The sequence below is a fragment of the Pyrus communis genome, chromosome 15, assembly GCF_963583255.1.
Source record: "Pyrus communis chromosome 15, drPyrComm1.1, whole genome shotgun sequence".
Lineage (NCBI taxonomy): Eukaryota > Viridiplantae > Streptophyta > Magnoliopsida > Rosales > Rosaceae > Pyrus > Pyrus communis.
Window position 1 is genome coordinate 11,204,341 of NC_084817.1, and position 21,709 is coordinate 11,226,049.

A 21,709-nucleotide genomic window follows, 5' to 3' on the forward strand; every position below is an offset into this window, starting at 1 on the left:
GGTACAACAGTCGTTACATTCATTTTGAAAAGACCATCACTAAGATATCCTTTCCCAACATACATTCCACTATTTCTTAGTACAAATTTATTAGACTAAAAAACTAAACGAAAACCATTTTTGCTTAACAATGGTCCGGAGACTAAGTTCTTTCTGATGTTAGGCACATGAAGCACATCGGTAAGAGTGAGTTCCTTTCCAGAAGTCATCTTTAGAATTACCTTTCCTAGGCCTTCAACCTTGGATGTAGAAGAATTCTCCATGAACAATTGCTCTCTATGAGTAACTTCTTGATAGGTGGTAAACATTTTTCTATCAGAGCAAATATGGCGAGTAGCCCCAGTGTCAACCCACCATTCCTTAGTGTTTCCCACCATGATGACTTTAGATACCATGGCCGCAAGATTTATGTCAGAGATCTCTTTGGACAGCCTCTCTTCCTTGGTTATGTGTACTTCATTACTCTTCTTTTTGGAATTGTCTTGGCCTTTGTGGTTTTGACATTCGTTAGCACGATGTCTTGTCTTGTTGTAAACAAAACACTTGCCTTTGAAATTGTTGACCCTAAAAATTACAAAACCTACGTGGCGCGCAGGCCGAGTAACTAATAAGCTAACTATGTCCTTCGGCTGAATGCGGGGCGTGCCAACTCGTTGGCTGAGCTCGGCCGAGGAGTAAAATTTGTTGATGTTGCGTTGAGCGCGTTGCTGACTTCTTTATCCTGCGACTGCGGCTGAGGAAGGAACAAATCTCGGCCTTTAGATTCTTGAACCTGAAGACAAGGCTGCTAGTTCTACGAAGTTCACAAATCGTTGGCGCCGGATTCGATCACAGTGATTATATTCGTGAGAGTATAAGCACGTCGAATTGACACTAGACTGTACGGACATAAGTATTCAAAAGTGATGTATGTCTTGATGGTAAATATGGTTCGGCCGTCAGAATGCCGAACTCTGAAACTTACTTGTGAGTATCCAATCATAAAATCACTCGGCGCTCAATGTGCCGAATGTCGTAACTCGTAACACCTTACTTCGCCGAGAAGGCTAATAAGATGACCTCTGTCAGTAAGGATTCGGAAACCCTTCTTGATCGAGACTTGGATAGGTAACCAGTCGGTCTTAAAGTAGTGCTGTTTATCCAAACTGAAGGTGCTCCTCGGTCAGCTGATTCTATGGTAACAATGTTGTTTATACAAACTAAAGATGTTCACCGGTTGCCTTCACAATGCTATTTATCCAAACTAAAGATATGTCAGCGGAAAAAGAAAATAAAAAAATCTCAAGTTGTTTGAGAGGTTTGCGCAAGGCAATTGTGTGTTGAATTGGAGGTCTTTGAATTACACCCTCATTTCCCTATTTATAGCAGCAAGAACAAATCCTAACCATACTCGAACTAGGACTCCTTACCCCAATCCATCTTATCTTGGTCAATCCCACTTTTATTAGGATTTTGAATTCAACCTCTTACTAGGCCACATTCACTTCCACTTTTCGGTATCCTTATCTGGCTGAGAATCCTCACTGCATTAGGACTTAACCACTTCATTCATCTGCTTTGCAATAGGGTCCACCTACTTCCTATTCATCTAGAATATTTTTTTTCCAAATAGGGCTTGGCCAACTTTTAGTTAGGTGGCCCATGAACTGGCTGGTTTGTAGAAATCCTCGAACAGAGCTTCTGGGCCGAGAACAATTCCATACTCAGCCCAACCAATAATTTTAGGTCCAAACATTGCCCCCTCGTTTCTGAGGTCGTCGACCGCTAATCCTCGATTGAATCTCGATCTTGAAGAAGCGAAAACGTCATTTGCCTTTAGACTTAATTGTCTCGATAACCACCACCATGCGCATTTATGAAATATGATTGCACGATCTCTGTTTTTCCCCATGTCCTGCCACATGTCAATTCCTTGATTAACATAGCAGCCCTCAATCATGACCCTCGAAAACATGCGCCAGCCGAACTATCTTTTCCCCATTAATACATTGATTCCGCCGCAGCAAGCAATCGTGCATCCTTGAACCACGGAAACCTCGATCCTATCCTTGGAGAGTGCCAAAATATCCAAACTGATTAGGGATTTTCTCGGTTGATTTCGCCCTAAAATTTGAAAATCTAACGCTTTCAAACGTTTGATCTTCCTTTTGAAATGCTATAAATACCTGAATTTCCTTCATTTGCATTTTACACCTTCAGAAACTCCTCTCACCATTCCTGTTTTTTCACAACCAGAAAATATCAAGCTCACATATCACAAACCCTCTTTAGACCCAAACGAATCTTCGAATCTTCATCGATGGCATCCTTTATCTCAAAGCTCTTTGTAGACATCAAAATTTCGGTGAAATGAATGTTGACCAATAATTAAAATTTCAACGCTCACGGGTCACATAAATTTTACATGTAGCGTGTGACTCAACGAAAAATCGAAATAAATTGGAAAAGTCATCAAATGGGACACGTGTCAATACCTGGCAGAAATTATTTATTTCATCTGATTATTTAAATCCAAAAATCAAGTTTTGGAATTCTATAAATAGGAAGCCAAGGCATTCATTTTGGGGAAGGAGAAGAAGAAAGAAAGAAGGAAATTTACATTACACCAAAACCTTGAAGCCTTGAAACTCTAAAGCTCTCAAGCAAATCTCGAAGGACCAAGAAAGCTATCTTTGTTCTTCGTCAAATCTGAAGAGAAGTGTTCATCATTCATCATCCGTTCATCCTAAGATCAAGCCCCAACGACCCTTTGGATCAACAACCTCAACAAATCCACACATCCAATCGTTCTTCAAGATTAAGCCCAAAAGCCCTTTAAGATCCGCTCATCCATCAACCTTCAAGATCAAGCCCAAAAGCCCTTGAAGAAATCCATATACCCAGTCTTCAAGATCAAGCCCAATGCCCCTTGAAGATCCGTTCATCAACTGTTCATCCCTAGATCAAGCCCCGACGGCCCTTTGGATCAACAGCTCATCCACAAACCTACACCCTACGAAGATAGAATCAGAGGATCAAATTACAAAGAGATTGTAACCCCAAAATCATTAATACAAAATATATTTTGTACACGGTATTCTTGTTTCTTGTTGCAGGAACTTTTCATGTTTACAAATTTGGCACGCCCAGTGGGACCATCTCTACCTCTCATCTCTGTCTCCGTTCAAGATATTCAAGCACAGTCCATGACTTCAAACAAAGAACAAGTCATGACTATCGGCACTACCTCCATTGAAAAACAGCTGGTTCAGATGAAGGAAATAATTGCAAGGCTGATAAAGACTGCAGAGGAGAAAAACTTGCAAACCGCCGAACTCATCAACCGTCTGGAGGCGCAACATGGTGTCATAGTGAAACCAAGCTCTCTTCCAACTAAGAGGACCGAAGAAGGCTTTAACCCAAATGCCTACGAACTCATGTCAAAGGCTAGGCATGACTTTGCTTCCTCTTCAAATCTTGGAAAGAAGGTTTCAAACACCGTCAACGACAAAGATCGCGACCTCACCGAGACTCAAAAGAAGTTGAAGGAGCATGATTATGGAGTTGACAACAACAAAGCTGGACTTGGCTTCACACCAAATGCACCCGTGAAGATTTCAAGCAAAGTGAAGAAAGCTAGCGCTCAACATATCAGCGTGAACATTGAACAAGACCAAGAAAAGCCTAAACCCTCCCCTCGGACGTCGGTCTTCGATAGGATGAGCCATTCAAGCTCCAGAACTTCAGTGCTTAATCGCATTGGTGGTCAAGACCGAACCTCTGTCTTTAAGAGGCTTAACGCGCCGACATCCCAAAGCTCTGTTTTTGAAAGGTTGTTAAAGCCTAAGAAACAAAGCAACACAACTATCTCTCCTCTGCGACGATCAGCTTCAGAAAGATTTGAAGATAATGGTAAGCCTTTTGGAAAGAGGAAGACAACACCAAAGGAAGAAAAGCTCGATGAGTTAGGAGAAAAAGACGACGCTCGAAGCTTGATTCCTTCAAGGATGAAGCGCCAAGCAATCCTAGAGGTCGACACAAAAGGACCACTGAAGGTAAGGAGGCGCATCATCGTCCACACTGGCAAATCTTCATGCCAACAAACTCAAGAGAACGGCACTGAAGAGGAGATCCAAGATGTTTTCTACATCACGATTCAAGAAGGTAAAGAAGACGAAAGCCCGAGGAAATACTCAGAGTCCCTACTCTCCGACGCTGATCTGAGCGGCAGTACAACCATGCAAGTCATGACCACTGGAGCAACTTCAATCGAGGAGCAACTAGCTCGGATGAATGAAGCAATCGTAAAGCTCACACGGACTGTGGAAGAAAAGGACTTGCAGATTGCCGCACTCGTCAACCAACTAGATGCGCTGCCTGACGTGAAAGTCGACCCAAATGTTGGCCTATTAAAGAAAGAAGTCGACGAAGAAGAGGAGCCACCAGCGGAGAAAGTTGAAGAGAAGCCGAAGCTAGACCAAACAACGGCATTCATGGGATCTCTCTCTATCCAGCAGCTACAGGAGATGATCGCAAACACTATCAAGACACAGTACGAAGGAAGCTCGCATGACTCCGTATTGTACTCAAAGCCTTACTCCAAGAAGATTGATGCTTTGAAGATGCCAAGGGGTTATCAGCCCCCAAAATTCATGCAGTTCGATGGAAAAGGCAACCCGAAGCAACATGTGGCCCATTTCGTTGAAACTTGCAACAATGCTGGGACAGAGGGAGACTACCTCGTCAAACAGTTCGTGCGTTCGCTGAAAAGTAACGCTTTTGACTGGTACACTGACCTCGAACCTGAGTCTATCAACAGTTGGGACCAGCTAGAAAGGGAATTCCTTAACCGTTTCTACAGCACTCGTCGTACTGTAAGCATGCTAGAGCTGACCAGTACGAAACAGTGGAGAGATGAACCTGTCGTCGACTACATAAATAGATGGCGTTCATTAAGCCTGGATTGCAAAGATCGGCTTTCTGAAACCTCTGCCATTGAGATGTGCGTTCAAGGCATGCAGTGGGGACTACACTACATCCTTCAAGGCATCAAACCACGAACATTTGAGGAGTTAGCCACCCGCGCCCATGATATGGAGTTAAGCATCACCCGTCATGGGAAGAAAGAACAGATCGCCGACTAGAAGAATGACAAAGTTTTGGGGCCAAAGGTAGATAAGGCTACGTGGAAACCCACCAAGGAAGCAATGACGGTCAACACAACTCCAGTCAAAATCCATACACGAAGCAAGGCGATTTAAACCGAAGCTTTTCGTGATCAAGAGATACGTAGACGCACTTTGAAGGAGCTTGAGGAGAAGACTTATCCATTCCCTGACTCTGACGTGGTTGCCATGTTGAAAGACTTGCTTGACAAAAAGGTGATTGACCTACCTGAGTGCAAACGGCTAGAAGATATGAACCGTATTGACAGTCCAAGGTATTGTAAATTCCACCGCTTCATTAGTCATCCGACGGAAAAGTGCTTTGTGCTAAAAGATCTCATCATGAAGTTGGCTCAGAAAGGGATCATCGAGCTAGGTCTTAATGATGTGGTGAAGTCAAACTATACCACCGTCACTTCTGGCTCTTTGAACTCAAAATCTTCACCTCAACCGCTGGGGGCATGCTCCAAAACCATGTTAGTCAAGTCAAGTGAAGTTGAAGGATGGACTTATGTCACTCCAAAGAAAATGCACAAGAAACATAGGTCTCCTCCACAAGTTCACCAATCGGAAAGGGGGCAAAGCAGCTATCGTCAACCTTCAAAGCTACATGAAAGTGTTGAGGATGATGAAGTTATGACACAAAGATCATCCGTTGCCATCACGATGCGCGATTTCTTCCCCAAAGACTTCTTCAATCACTCAGTCAAGACTCCTTGCTATGAAGATTGCAAGGAATGCCTCTATAAGATCGCTTGACAAATCCAAAACAACAACCAACGCTCTTGGTCTGCATGAGCATAAAAGGCGACAACAAACGCTCCTTGCCTGCATGAGCTGAAACTGCAAACGGCACCAAAAGCTCCTGGTCTGCACGAGCCTAAAAGGTGACAACAAACGCTCCTGGCCCGCAAGAGCATAAACTGTGTACGGCAAAATCATCATCAACACCATCACTCATTTGAACTACGTCATGACTTGATCCCTCCTCAACCAAGGGTACGTAGGCAACTTGAAACTTCAAAACTTCAAGTACCTACACACACTAAAAAAAAAAGAAAAAAAAAAAGAGAGTATTTGAACTACATTATGACTTGATCTTTTCTTTGGAGGGGTACGTAGGCAACTCAAACATTCAATTTTCGAGTCCAGTCATATCAAAATAAAAAAAAAAATTAAAGGTTTCATTAAATGATTGACTAATAAAAGTCAATTTTATTACAGAGGAAGATATTACTTTTTATAAAATAGTTACAGTTTCTTTAAAAAAATATATATATATATATATATATATATATATAAAGAAGAAAAAAAAAAAACAAAAACAAAAAAAAAATAATAAAGAAAGGAATTGGGTTGCCCCTTTTTCTCCACCGACAAAAAGAGAGTCAAAAGCCAGGCCTCCCTCCAATTTACAGGCCCAGAAGCCTAGAGACCGGCTAATGCCATAGGCCACGCAAGAGGCCCATTCTGCTTCTTCTTCTTCGTTAATAGGGTCGTGCTGGTGACCCTCAACGACGTCAAATTCGTCAAGGTCGCCATTCACACCGCCGTAAAGCTTCCCGGTCGTCTGCCTGGTCGTGATATTGCTATGCGACAACCCCATCAACACTACTTGAGAAATCACCAATCCTTCGCTGATATCCAAAGCTCATTGATCTCTGGTATAAGGTCAGACACCCAAATGGATAGTGGTAACCCACACCCAGGTCCAGTTCTCGCCAAGCCCGCCAAATGCCACGGGCCGGCCCAATGTCATCATCATCATCACTTGCGAGACCCGTACCTCCTCCTGTTGATTCGCCGCGCCTTCTTCATGGTCTCCTCGGCAAGCTTACTTCTGCATATTCTGACTGCCGTCTCTGTTCGCCATGGTTTTCCTGTGCAGGAGGAGTTGGGTGTCTTGAGAAGTTCTCCTCGATCTCATCCTAAGTCGCCGTCTCATCCCCCGACCCTGCGCCGACGTCATACAGCAGCGTTCCTCCCCCCATGGAAGATTTCCAGCTGGCCAAGCAGAAGGCGCAAGAGATCGCGGCTCGGTTGTTGAACGGCGGAGATGCTAAGCGCTCTAGGGTTGACAATGGTGGCTCCGATTCTATTGACAAGGGCTTTAGCTCTGGTCCGCCAGATTTAAAGCCTCACTTCTCAAACCCAGCTCCTTCTTCAATCCCGGTATCTTACGGTGGTTTCCAGGGATCGAGCAAAAAAGATTGAGGTTCCCAATGGCAGGGTTGGTGTCATGATTGGTAAAGGTGGGGAGACTATCAAGTATCTACAGACTCAGTCGGGAGCCAAGATTCAAGTTACCCGAGATTCTGATGCGGACCTCAATTTTCGGACTAAGATGGTGGAGCTCATGGGTACTCCGGAGCAGATCGCAAAGGCTGAGCACTTGATCAATGAAGTTCTTGCTGAGGCTGAATCAGGAGGTCCTGCCATAGTTTCTAGAAGGTTAACAGTGCAAGCTAGGACTGGAGCTCGTATCCAGGTTATTCCCTTGCATCTGCCACCTGGTGACACATCAACAGAAAGGACGCTACATATTGACGGGACTACTGAACAAATTGAAGGTGCAAAACAGTTGGTAGCTGAAGTTATTAGTAAAAAACCGTGTTAGAAATCCAGCAATGTCTGGAGGATACTCTCAGCAAGGTTATCAAGCACGGCCTCCCTCAGGATGGGCTCCTTCTGGCCCCCTAATGCAACCACCTAGTTATGGCTGTATGGGCAGTCTGGATCGTATTCTGGCCCTCCACAGCAGTATAATGCATCCTAGCCTTCTTACCTTGGCTATCCTCCTCAACCAACATCTGGTGGATATCCATCCAGTTGGGACCAGTCAGCTGCTGCACCAACTCAGCAGACTTCCCAAGGTGGAGGTTATGATTACTATGGTCAGCCAGCACCTGTGCAGCCAAGATACCCGCATTCTCAGCCTCCAGCTTCTGCTGCATCTCAGCCTGCAGCATATGGACAAGGATTTCTGATCCACTAGCAACAAATCCACCAAACCCCGAGCCATCTCCGTCTTCGTTGAGCTCTTCGTCCATGCTCTCCGTTCTGCCCATCTACTCCAGTAAGATCTTCATGCTGCTGTATGGGCAGTTTGTCTCTCTAAGGTTGAGCAGCGCAGCCTTCTCCCTTCGATCATCGACCTCCGCCATGGCTGCTGCCTTTGAATGTGATCAACAAAACTAAAGTTTGTCAACTCACACCCAAAGACCTCATCCATTTTCTTGCCTCTGCTGCTGCATTTGAATTGGAGGAGAACTTCAACGACCGCTGTCAAACGACTAGCCGATCGTGAAGCTCGACGCTTTGCACTACCTCCAAGCTCGACTCCAGCTCTCTGTCCGTCTTCGTCCTCCTCTGCGAGCCCTCTCCTTCTACTGATCAGCTTCAGCAGCACAGACACCCCTTCCTCCTCCGTCTTCTCTCGAACTCGGCCTGGGTTTTCACCCACAAACCTCAGCCTTGCAGATCACCATATAAAGAAAAAAAAAATAATAAAAAAAAATAAAAAAAAAAGAAAAAGGAAAAGAGGAAGCAATGATGATGTTGGGAAGCAATGATGAAGGTAAAAAATAAAAAATAAAAAAATAAAAAGGCAGTAATGATGATGTTGGGAAGCACTGTAAAAGGCAGCACCAAATGCCAACTGTTTAAAATAGCAGATTGGAGGGCATTCAGCTCTCACAATGCCAAAAGCTGAAACCACTCACAATGGCAAGCTACTGTTAGCAAGTCAAGAAGAAAATAAGGAGAAGGTGGTGCACGGCATCACTTGCAAAAGTGTGTTTTTAAAAAAAAAAAAAAAAAAAAAAAGAAAAAAAAAGAAAAAATAACACATCTTGGAGATATATATGTTTTATCTGTATTTAGCACAATACACTGAATAAAATAAAGCATGTCCATTGATCTCCGAGAAATTACAAGTGCGTAAAAAAAAAAAAAAAAAAAAAAAAAAAAAAAAGATGGAGCTTTCACAAAGGTTGTTCACGTGAAGCCCCACTATTTGGCAAAACTCCAGGAGTTGGAGGCATCGAAGATAGATCATTCGAGGCCTCAATACTTGGTGGAACGCTAGAGGACCCAGGAAAAATGTGCCTCTGGAGATAAGCCGCAAACCTTTGACGGTCACTTTGAATCCGACCTTCAGATTCTTGCAGCTCATCAAGCTTCCTCTTCATGCCCGTCGAATAGTTATTTGCAAGCACGTGCAAACTTCTATTCTCGTACTTAAGCTGTTTGATCTCTTGCTTGAGATTTTCCACCTCTGCCATCAATGATTCCACTTGACGAGATCGAGCAAGTAGGCGTTGGCCCATGTTGGACACAGAGCCTGCACACTGAACACTGAGAGCGAGGGACTCTTGAACGGCCAACTCATCGGACCGTCCTGAAAGCAGCCTACTATCCTTCGGAGTGAGGAGGTTCCTAGCTACTATCGTAGCTGTTGTTGCGTCCTTCATCACAGAATCTTCACCTGTCAAAGGGCCATTAGAAGATAAGAAAGAAGGGCACCATACATTTACCTGACGCGGCGCACTCGGATCACTGCTGAGACTCAAATCTAAGCAAATGTTAGACGGGTTAGCCATTGTCAAAGGGTTAAAAGAGAAAGGTGGATGGAGTAAAATCAGAAAGGGCCGAAGACGATTTTCACAAACGGGCGATCTTCAAAGTGTGCATGTTGGAGGTGATCGATACCTCTATAAAAAGCCAAGGCGACACGACCACCGATTCAAAAAACTGGATGTTCCTGCGTGAAGTTCGGCGACGCTTTCGCGGCTTTTCAGATAACGCGTTCAACTTTGTCAAAAAATCTCTGACAAAGTTGAAAACACGTGAAGGTTATCATCCCAACTACGCGCATTTGCCAACAAGCGTGGTGACAGAGCCGCACCCGTGACTACTTTTTCGAAGAGGCGCTCGCTCAGAAATCGAAGAGACACTTGTTCAAAAATCGAAGAGACGTTTGTCGACAAGGGTAAAAGAACAGTACCACCACTGGTTATTAGGAAATCCCTATATATGTCGACCTTCATCTTTTATGGCAAGGCAGACCTGAAGAAAATGCCCAACTCTTCCTCACCTCTGAGGGCGCACTCCCAGCAAAGCCTTTCGAAATACTCAATTTTTTCTTCTTCCCCAAAGATGATACCAGATGCCTGGAGTACAGATGAGCCAGGAGGAAACGGTAGATCGAAGCATGTGGAGACAAGCACAACAAATATATGTGCTGATTCATTCGCTGCTTCTTTGAAAGCAAAGGTATCTCATATCATGTTTTTTCCCTGTCTTTTCCTTTGTCCTTGTTCTTACTCGCATGGCAAAGTGAAAGAAGCAATCAGCCGGCACTTGGAGTCAGTCTTCCGATCTGGAGCCGACTGCCTGGAAGCTATTCCCTGGTTGCTTACCTAGCGTTGCTCTCGAGTAGTCATCTTCAACGGTTGATACACTTCCAGAGAAGGGACCACTTCTGCAAAGGGGAGCAAGTAAGGCAAGTGAAAATGATACATTGAAGCATGTGGAGACAAGCAACAACTGCATATGCTGAGCTATCCTCTAACCCTCTTCAATACGAATTGGAGAGATTGAACAAAGAAACAGATAAAAGGAGTAAGCTCAGACCTTCGGGGGAGACCAAAAGAATCCTGCTGCCCAGTTCAAGAGTAGCTCAAAGGAAAATCAACGATTGGAGGAAACCAGAAAATCTTCCAGTCGAACTCAAGATCAAGCCTCGATGGCCCTTGAAGAAATCTCCAGCCTCGATGTCTACAAATGCCCTTGAAGTGGGGGCATTTGTAGACATCAAAATTTCGGTGAAATGAATGTTGACCAATAATTAAAATTTCAACGCTCACGTGTCACATAAATTTTACATGTAGCGTGTGACTCAACGAAAAATCGAAATAAATTGGAAAAGTCATCAAATGGGACACGTGTCAATACCTGGCAGAAATGATTTATTTCATCTGATTATTTAAATCCAAAAATCAAGTTTTGGAATTCTATAAATAGGAAGCCAAGGCATTCATTTTGGGGAAGGAGAAGAAGAAAGAAAGAAGGAAATTTACATTACACCAAAACCTTGAAGCCTTGAAACTCTAAAGCTCTCAAGCAAATCTCGAAGGACCAAGAAAGCTATCTTCGTTCTTCGTCAAATCTGAAGAGAAGTGTTCATCATTCATCATCCGTTCATCCTAAGATCAAGCCCCAACGGCCCTTTGGATCAACAACCTCAACAAATCCACACATCCAATCGTTCTTCAAGATTAAGCCTAAAAGCCCTTGAAGATCCGCTCATCCATCAACCTTCAAGATCAAGCCCAAAAGCCCTTGAAGAAATCCATACACCCAGTCTTCAAGATCAAGCCCAACGCCCCTTGAAGATCCGTTCATCAACTGTTCATCCCTAGATCAAGCCCCGACGACCCTTTGGATCAACAGCTCATCCACAAACCTACACCCTACGAAGATAGAATCAGAGGATCAAATTACAAAGAGATTGTAACCCCAAAATCATTAATACAAAATATATTTTGTACACGGTATTCTTGTTTCTTGTTGCAGGAATTTTTCGTGTTTACACTCTTTGACGAGTGCAACAAATGTAAGGATTTCATTGACCAGAGCGCCATCAAAACATTGCGCTTCGAGAGTGACTTAAACACCACTCATCAAATCCTGGGGCCACTTTTTAAAGATGTAGTGCCATCATTCGTCACCAACCTTCTCAAAGAACAGTGCCTGACACCCTTGGTGCAAGGGTTTGATTGGTCAAAGTGGTGCTTGGCAAGGCCCTAAGGAGCTTGGCCCTCGACCATTGTGAAGGAAAAATTTTGTCCTAGCTAAGAACATGTAAGAACATTTGAATACATATGCATACTAATAACACTTTAAAGTAGGCATGCATTCAAAAACAATTCATAAAACCCATGACTTTCAAAGCCTAGTATATGGTGAACCATAAGACTTTTTAACAATATTAAAGAGAATAAGAATTTAGAGATTCTTTACCCTTGAAGCTCATCCTTGATTGCACAAGGGATTCACCCAAGTGGAGGGCCTTCAAGTCACCTCCTTGGATCTTCCTTGTGATTTCCTCCCTTTTAGTGCTCCTTTTCTTCTTTGAGGATTTAAGGATTTGTTCTCCAAAACACCAAAGGTTTGGTGTCTCTAAGTCTCCACACCAAAGATGTAGTGTGAAGATGAAATGGATGACTTAGGGAAGAATAGATTGCTAGATGTTCCTCCCCTAAGTGGCCGGCCTCTATGTAGAAAATGAGAGAATATGTTTCACCCAAATTCAATTAGAAAACCCTTAATGTGAAACAAAGCTATAATGTTGATTTTATACTTCATTTCATGTGAGTGGCAAACTTGTAATTAATACAAGTTTGCTACCCCTCACCCTTATGGCCGGCCATATGTTGTTATTGGGCTTAATTGCCCATTTTGTTTTAGTTGTCATACAACTTAAACATAATGGGCCTTGTGGACCAAAACGTTTTTGTGCCCCGAAGCCCAAAACTAACTTAAACACCCAATACGAACGTTTCGTATAATTAATTAACTATTTAATTAATCTTGACCATTCTTCAATTAAACCATTTAATTGCTTATCCATTTCATATAATTTCTTCACTTATATCCTTACTCGGTGTACGATCCATTAGGTTCCAATTAGCGAGGTAGTGGGCGATGTTACTCTTAACGATCGATTGTGAATTGAAACCACATTTCAATTCTCCCTTAAAATTAGTGTTTGCTAATCTTTAGGGCTTCCACAAACCATGGGTGACGCCTAGCAGCATGTCATGGTTACCCAGGCTAAGTTGAATTGGTTGGAGAACCTATCCAGTTACAACTACAATGCAATACGGTCTTTCTCTAATACAATACTCTTAATCACATTGTTTAAGTGATAGTTTGTTTCATGTCTACTATCCAATGTGATACTTCTCTATATGATTCAATTGAATAAGATTTGGAACAAGCTTCCTTAGTCATATTCATATGCTTTGGCCAAAGACTCTCGAATCATATCTTAGAGTATTCTCCTTCCACCATGGAAGGTTAGAGATCCCTTGTTGTGCATTCATATGCCTACATGACTAGATAGCTTGACCCCAACAATGTCGTGGACACTCCAATGGAATGCCGTTGACATAATCAAAGATCAAGGACCTAACCATTAGACATCAATGATGCCTCAGGTCAAATGACTACTTTGCATATTGCAACTATCGAGTTCTCACATGACATGTATGTTCGAACTCTCGTTTGATCGTTGTTCAGTGTACTCGATTACTCTTTCGAGCACCTATGTGTTTGCCTTAGTGTCCAACACCAAATGACTTGAGACTAGTTCATACTCACGCTTGAGTCGACATAACACATACTAACCTTAGCGGATTGTCAATGCCCAATTGGCAATCCTATGGCTAGGAACGTTTTAGGAATGAACATAAGAGAAAGGTCTCGTTAATTTAACTAACTTAAATCACTTGTCTCTTAGATCAAATACATTCCTTGGATTCCCTTATTGCTTAAACACAAGATACTATAAATAGTGATTAACAATAAGCTTTGCCCTCTATTAAACATATAAAAGTTTAACACAATAAGTATTCCAAAAAGCTATTACATCAAATGAGTGGCTTTGTGGGCATACTTCCAACACATTGCAACCTGGGCAGCCTGGGTCGAACAAATGGAAAAATTCTTCGGCAAAGAATGAGAGACTTTTGGCATTTACGACACCATCAAACTCTCGACTATGGAGATTGCTATAGATAAATAACTACTTATGGCGGCTCTGAGTTTCTGGTGCTCGGCCACCAACACCATGATCCTTCATTTCGGCCTTCTCAGCCCCACCATCCTTGATATCTCAGCTATCCTTGGGACATCCCCATCTGGCCTCCCAATAGATGCTGCCATTTCTGGGTGCCCGTCGAATCTCGACCTTAAAACATTATTCGACGATCGGGCCGTCGAGACGCTCAGCCGAGAAAGTCAGGAACTTTCAAAAGAAGAAGTTCAAAAGTTGCACAAGAACTTTTTAAATTACAACACCCTCATCCTCTACTTCGCTGGCCATGGGGAGGCGAGTTTGCAGAAAGACGAGCACGAAGCCGTCTTATTCTACTGGTACAACAAGTTTATCTGTTGTACCAAGTCGAATAAGTGCTTGGTCAAAAATATGCCGGTGGCTCAAGCCCTAGCTAGTGGTCACTCATTGGTGCTCAGTCCAGTTATCTTCGCCAATCACCTTCGTTGTCTGGCAAAAACAACCATCAACAAAATCGACCCGCACCAGAACGGACCCCTCTGGCTATTCCAAATTTGGCTGCAGGTTTATTTTTCCACACTTCGGCTAGAAGTTCCCGTCTTGCAATCTACTGCAACGCTTGACCCTCAATTGACCTCTCGACCGGCACCTCCTTACTGGGCCGATGAAGTCTTTAAACATTTCTTCAGCCTAAACGTCATTTCTGATGATGAATTCTTAATATGTCGGTGTCAAGAATACCCCGCCTCGATCAGGCTTCCGAAATCAGCATGGGATGAGACTGAAGATGCTGATCTTTGTCAACACTGGGGGTCGTTCATGTTGACACGCGACCTTCCCTTCGGTTGCGATGCTCGCCAAGCCAGTTGGGAGGTCTATTATCCCCACTTTGTTGCCCGGTAGCTCGGCTACCTCCAAGGTTGCCCAGTACCCCTACTTACTTCTCACTCTTTCTTAAGTCGAGGACGCCTCTCCGGTTCCTACGAGAAGGAGTGTAGAGATATAGAAAAAAAGTTTTAGGAAAGGTGTAAAAAATTTCGACTCTGACCGACCGTTCCTGAATCTTTCGGTACTCACCTTTGGGGACAGGTGGGAAGAGTATACTCGCGACTTCTTTGGTGTCTCAACCGAAGACGTGGTTAATAAAATCTTCGGCGACCGACCCAAAAAAGCTCTTGTTGCCCAATCCAAAGAAACAACCTAAGGTATTTCTACCTTTATATTTCAACTACTTGCTCAATTTTACTAACTTGATTTCGCTCTCTCAGGTGGTCAAGTATTAAAACGAGCAGACGTGGTTGCTGCGGCTGCGACCAAGAAAAAATTGGCCCCCTCCTCTAAGAAAACTAAAACCATCGTGCAAACCCCGTCGATCAAACGACCCTTTCAAGACGTCGAGACAGGAGATGATGCTCCCCGACCTCCAAAACACGTCAAGAAATTGGTGAAAAAGGGGGGAACGGGAGATTCACGTCATCTCTAGCCAGACCATGGGAGTGATCAATCCTAGTGTCTCTTATCCCGTTTTGGTTGTCTAGGCCTTAACGGAACAACTGCCAATGCCATCCCACTAATTGGCCCCCTCGATCCCTAGGGTCGTGGTTGGACCAGCTGTAGCTTCGAAGTCGACTGTTGCGCCTGTTTTGGAGGAGACGGCCACACCCGTCGAGTTAACTCCTATCAAACAACCGACGATCATTCTGGAAGGGGTATGATTCTATTGCTAGTGATCTTCTTCATTTTATCAGATTTACAAGTCGTCACAGCTTTTTATTTCAGGACGATGAGAGCGACGAGGGTGATGAGATTCCGCTAGAGCGTCGCCCTCGACCAGTTGACCTTCCTTCCGCCAATCCTCCCCCCGTGGTTGAGGCGGCTGTTCAACAAGATCCCTCCATGGCCGATCATCGGAAACCCTTGGTATAGCCTGAGGCGACGACAGAAACGCTGCTCCATCCACAAGATGAAAACCTCGACATTCCTTCAAAAGAAGTTACCTCGGCTTTTATAAGGCTCGCTCCTCTTTTCTTCATTAATTTTATTATGACGCATCTGAACCCAGGAAAATATTAAATGTCAGGTGCCTGAACGTTTATTTAACCGACAATTCTATGCGCCGAAGGGTGTTATCTACATTTCCTGGCCACCTCAGTGGCCATCAAATGTAGATAAACTCCATCGGCCACGTGAATTGAGAAACAGTCGTAGAAATTAACCAGAGGACATGGCCGAAGTCTCCTCTTGGCAGGTTTAGAAATAAATTCCCTCTGTTATGCATTCCTTATAATTTTCCTTTTGCTTACAAATTTTCTTTTTCTGTGCAGCCTTCGTGGAAGGTCGAGCTTGACGCCTTGATTGCGACTACATCGGGAGCAGCTGACTCTTCAATGACTGCAATCAAACCTTCCGTGTCAACGGTCAAACCAGACGCCCTCATCAAGCTGCAGGAACTGCTGTCCCTTTTGGCGTTACAAATTCTTGAGTGCCAGGGCCTCGACTCCGTAGAGGCATATCTGGACAATCTTACGACTGATGGTCAGTTAAGCAACAAAGCCATTACTCGAGCATCTTCTACTCTGGAACGAACTCGAGAATATTTCGGTATTTTTGAAAGATCTCTTCGGGCGAAAGATGACTTGAAAGTTGGGATGGTCGTTCAAGAAGCTTTGTGTCCACAGGTCGACATGTTGAAGACGAAGAAAGAAGCGTTGACCGACCTCGATCGTCAAATTACCAAACTTCAAAACTGGTGGTCGGCCGTTAGTTCTGAGGTTGCAAGAGATTTCAAGTCAGGTGGGAAATCCTGCCTGACCGAATATACGGCTAGTGTGCGGCAAATCGAGCAGCTAAAGATGGATAAATGGAATCGACAAGTCGAGGTCACGATGGGTGAGGTCAGGTGGTTGGAATTGAAGGCTGTCCTTGAAACTCTTATTCCCTTCTTACTTTAGGGATATTTAGCTGTAAACGAATTGACCATCTGTACTTATATACTCGTTTTTTGCGAGCTCATTAATGAAATAAACTATTCTCGCATCTCCCACGTGACCGGATAATACTTCTTTAAAAATTTCCCATTGATTGGTAATTTGTGAATTAAACCGGTCCGGTCACTAAGATGGTATGCCCCATTGCTGAGAATTTTATGTATGACGAATGGCCCTTCCCAATTCGACGACCATTTACCGAACTTGGGATCTTTAATTCCTAAGGGTAGCACAGTTTGCCAAACTAATTCTCCCTTGCCGAACGTTTTCTGTCTAACCCGTTGATTATAGGCTCGCTCGGCAATCTGTTTCTGCGCCATTAATAAGTTATAAGCGTCAAGTTGCGTCTCCTCCAAATCTTTTAACTCCTGCCTCATGGCCTGATTGTATTCGGCACTGATCAAACTACTTTGTTCAATTACTCGCAATGAATTTATACTAAGCTCAACCGGTAATATTGCGTCGTGTCCATAGGTTAAGGCATATAGAGTTGTTCCGATGGCTGATCGAAGTGAAGTTTGATAAGCCCATAATGCTTCATTTAGCTTCAAATGCCACATCCTTGGCCTCTCTCTTACCACTTTTTCAAGAATACCAATCAAAACTTTATTACTTGCTTCACCCTACCCATTTGCCTACGAATAATACGGCGTAGACTGCTCGAGTCGAATTTTTAGGTTCGCCATATACTCTTTAAACCTATCGGCCGTAAAGATTATGCCATTGTCAGTTATGACCATTTTTGGTACTCCGAATCGAGTCACAATATTTCCTTCTAGAAAATTATAGATTTCTTTGGATGTTAATTCGGCGTATGATCTTGCTTCTACCCACTTTGTGAAGTAATTGGTTACCATTAATATCCATGCGTGTTTTGCTGCTCCAGAAGACAGCGTGATTTTGCCAATTACATCCATTGCCCATCCTCTGAACGTCCATGGTTTGGTAACCGAATAGGGTAATTCACCTGGGACTTTCTGTGTAGGTCCATGAATCTGACACTGTATACATCATTGGGCGTATTCGATACAATCCTTCAATATACTCGGCCAGAAATAACCATGTCGACGAAGCAGCCAACGCATCTTACGCCCGGATTGGTGTATTTCACAGATCCCTTCGTGCACCTCGGCCATTGCTTGGGCAGCATCCTGTGGGTCGAGGCACAATAATAGTAACCCATCCTCACCCTTTCGATATAATTCATTCTGGTACGACATGTAATTCGTGGCGTGGACCCTCATCCTCCGGTCGTGTTTATCGTTGGGGTTGTCGAGATATCGTAAAATCGCATTTTTTTCAATCATCTGGTAGTGTCTCGACAGCACATACTTCTATGGGGTATCCTCGCTTTAGTAACGATGGTAAAGACATCACTCTCGTGCGTATGACGTGATTACGCTGGAGGACTTGCTGATTGACCAATGCTAGGTAAGATCGTAGTTCTGTGGGTGTTACCCTGCTTAACTTGCCCCCCGTGAGTTGTGCTACGGAGGCTATTTGGGCGAGTTCGTCTGTGTCAATGTTTCGAACAAGCGAAATGTGCTCAAATGTTATCCGCTCAAATGACTAAGCCAAATAGGTGGCAACCATATGATAAGGTGCCAAATTACAACTCATGCAATGAAAAATGCCGTTTAATTGGTTAATCACGAGTTCGGAATCATCGAGGACAAGGACACGGGTTGCTCTTAAGTAGTGGAGGACGTGAAGGCCGATGATGAAAGCTTTATACTTAGCCTGATTATTCGTACAGCTGAAATCTAACTTGAGAGAGAAACACCATCGGTAGTGGTCGGGGGATTGAATGATGATACCAACACCAGCCGAGGTAGCGGTGCTAGATCCATCAAATTGCATTGTCCAGTAGTTGTCGCGTGTTTAGACTAAACCGATGTCGACTTCGCTGCCCCCAAAACCATAAGAAGAGGGGTGCTCGACCAAAAAATCGGCTAAGGCTTGACCTTTGACGGTCTTTTGGGGGACGTACTGCAAACTAAACTCGGATAATGCCATGGTCCATTTCCCAATTCGGCCTTTGACGATAGGCCGAGTAAGTATGTAACGAATAACATCTGTTTGGGCGATGACTTGGGTAACTAATGGGAGCATGTAATGTCGAAGTTTGGTCGCGGTGAAAAACAAAGTTAAGCAAAGTTTCTTGACGGGTAAATAATTGATCTCAGGTGAATTCAAATTCTGGCTGAAATAAAAGATAGCTTGTTCACGCCCAACATCGTTATCTTGCACGAGGAGGCAACCAATGGACTCATCGGCTGCTGCAATGTACAGTTTGGGAGGCCTACCGCAGCGAGGTGGTACTAGTATTGGTGGCGTGGTAAATGAGACCTTGATTTACGTGAAAGCCGCTTGGTGTTTGTTGCGCCACTCAAACTTATCTGAGTCTTTAAGTTTCAAGAGTGTAGAGAAAGCTTTCATTTTGCTTGCCGAATTAGCTATGAAACGACGGAGAAAATTTATCTTCCCGAGCAACGATTGGAGTTGCTTCTTGGTTGTCGGGGGTGGAGCATTAATGATTGCATGAACTTTATTTTCGTCGACCTCTATGCCACGATGGTGCACAAGAAAACCCAAAAAATTACCGACCGATACATCGAAGACGCATTTGGCCGGGTTCATTTTAAGATTATGTTGACCCATACGAAGGAAAACTTGCCAAAGATCATGCAGGTGCGTTCGGCGACTTTTCGATTTCACAACCACATCATCGATATAAACTTCTACGACCGTACTGATCAAATCATGGAATATCATATTCATAGCTCGTTGGTATAGGGCACCAGCGTTCTTAAGGCCGAATGACATGACGACCCATTCGTAGGTGCCAAGTGCCCCTGGGTAACGGAAGACGGTTTTGTGAACGTCAGCTTCAGCGATAAAGATTTGGTTGTAACTAGCATAGCTGTTCATGAAGGATAACATTTCATGATTGGCTGCGGCATCAATCAGTAAATCCGAGATTAGCATTGTGTATTCATCCTTGGGAATTGCCAGATTCAAATTATGAAAATTGATGTAGATGTGTAGGGCTCCATTTTTCTTTAACACCTAGACGATATTGGGCAACCATTCGACGTATTGAGCGGTCCAAATAAACTGGCTTTCAAAAGCTGAACTAATTTGTCCTTTATGCCGAGCTGTACTTCTGTCGAGAACCGGCGTGAGAGTTGTCGGAAAGGCTTACAACCCACTTTGATGTGTAACTCATGTTCGATGAGGTTTCGGTCAAGGCCTGGTATCTCATGATAATTCCACGCGAAACAACCTTTAACTTCATGAAGCAGTTTACAAAGCTTGACCTTCATGGGGGCGGCAACAAAGCACTAATAAACAACGGTCGAGGCTCGTCGGCTGTGCCAACATTTATTTCTTCTAATGGGTCTTTGACTTAGGGTAAATTGTCTTCAAGTTTGGCCGGTGCGGCCTGAACTTTGTTTAACGATAAAACTATGCCATTATTCGTTTCGGCCAAAAATTCGATTAAGTTTACACCTGAGTGTGGTTACTTGGCAATGGCATACCAATGAGCCAGCAGACGTTCCATGGTGGATGAAACCGCGGCCCGATACCGTTCTTGTTTGGCGGCATCAATCATCGACGTTGGTAATTAGATTAGCCAAGCCGAGTCTCGTCGAATCATGTTGTACAGTCTCGACGCCTACCTCGATGGCTTTCTGAACTGAAATTTGAGTCGGCTGTCCATCTTTGTTAAAACCCTGTAGGGTGATTTAGCTGACGTGATTGTCATAATAGTGAACCTGAATCTTGTTGGTCTCAAACGGCTGATTATCGGCTGGATGAACTACGGTCGATTTGCCGTCCCAAAAGATGAGAACTTGGTACAGTGATGAAGGGATGCAACTTGTTTGATGAATCTAATCACGGCCAAGCAATACATTATAGTCGGTCTTTGAGTCAATTATAAAGAATGCAGTCATGTGGTTGCGACCTGCGACATTGACTTTTAACGGGAGCATTCCTTTGGTTTGAGACTTGTCGTCGATGAAGTTGCTCATCGTAATCTCTGATGGTATGACCTTGTCATTGGAGCGACGTAATGGCTTCATGATGGAGATCGGCATGATGTTGACTGTGGCTCCACAGTCGATAAACACCTTAGAAATGAGATATCCTTCAATATGAGCCGTGCCGTATAACGGCTTTAGATGTTGGAGATTAACAGAAGGAGAACGGGGGAACAATTCGACTAGGGCTGCCCTAAGTTTATCGTCTTTACTGATTTCCTCATCTTCCTCAGTAGCGATGAAATCTACTTGTGTCGCTTCTTCGGCAACCACGTCCTTATCCAAAAAATTTGACTGATGGGTTCTTGGTTGAAATTTAGCCGAGAGAACATGGACCATGCTGATTTCCATGTGCTCGAATATCGAAGGGCCCATCAGGTCTTGGTCGTCAACTTCCAGATTAGGAGATGTATCAGTCTTTGGAGTGTTTTCAACTGGATTATTTATCGCCTCGGTATGTACCTGCTCTTGGGGCGCGTTGATTGAACCTATTTCATTCTGGTTATCGTCCTCGAGCTTGTTTATTGTCGAAGCGTGATTTTGTTCTTGTAATGCTCTACAGGCTCGTTCTTCGTAGGTGATTCGGACGTTCCTTGTGTCTAGGTATACATCTAAACGAGCCACATTATTTTCCTCATCGGCCGTAAGGCTGAAAAGAGACAGGGCTGAGAAGACTTCGAAATGATATTGCAGGTGCTGAAGGTCTTCTAGTGAAAAAGGTAGCTCGACGGT

At 43.8% G+C, this 21,709-nt stretch overlaps 1 protein-coding gene across 1 annotated transcript; it reads left to right on the forward strand.

Moving 5' to 3' along the window:
• The first annotated feature begins 7,383 nt into the window (after positions 1-7,383).
• On the forward strand, positions 7,384-7,761 carry LOC137717056 (uncharacterized). The gene has a single exon (XM_068456372.1). The coding sequence runs from the start codon at positions 7,384-7,386 to the stop codon at positions 7,759-7,761; it is 378 nt and encodes a 125-aa protein (XP_068312473.1).
• Positions 7,762-21,709: the final 13,948 nt, after the last annotated feature.

What these genes read in the sequence shown, in the direction of transcription:
- LOC137717056 (XM_068456372.1), top strand. Translation starts at nt 7,384, where the DNA reads ATGATTGGTAAAGGTGGGGAGACTATCAAGTATCTACAGACTCAGTCG.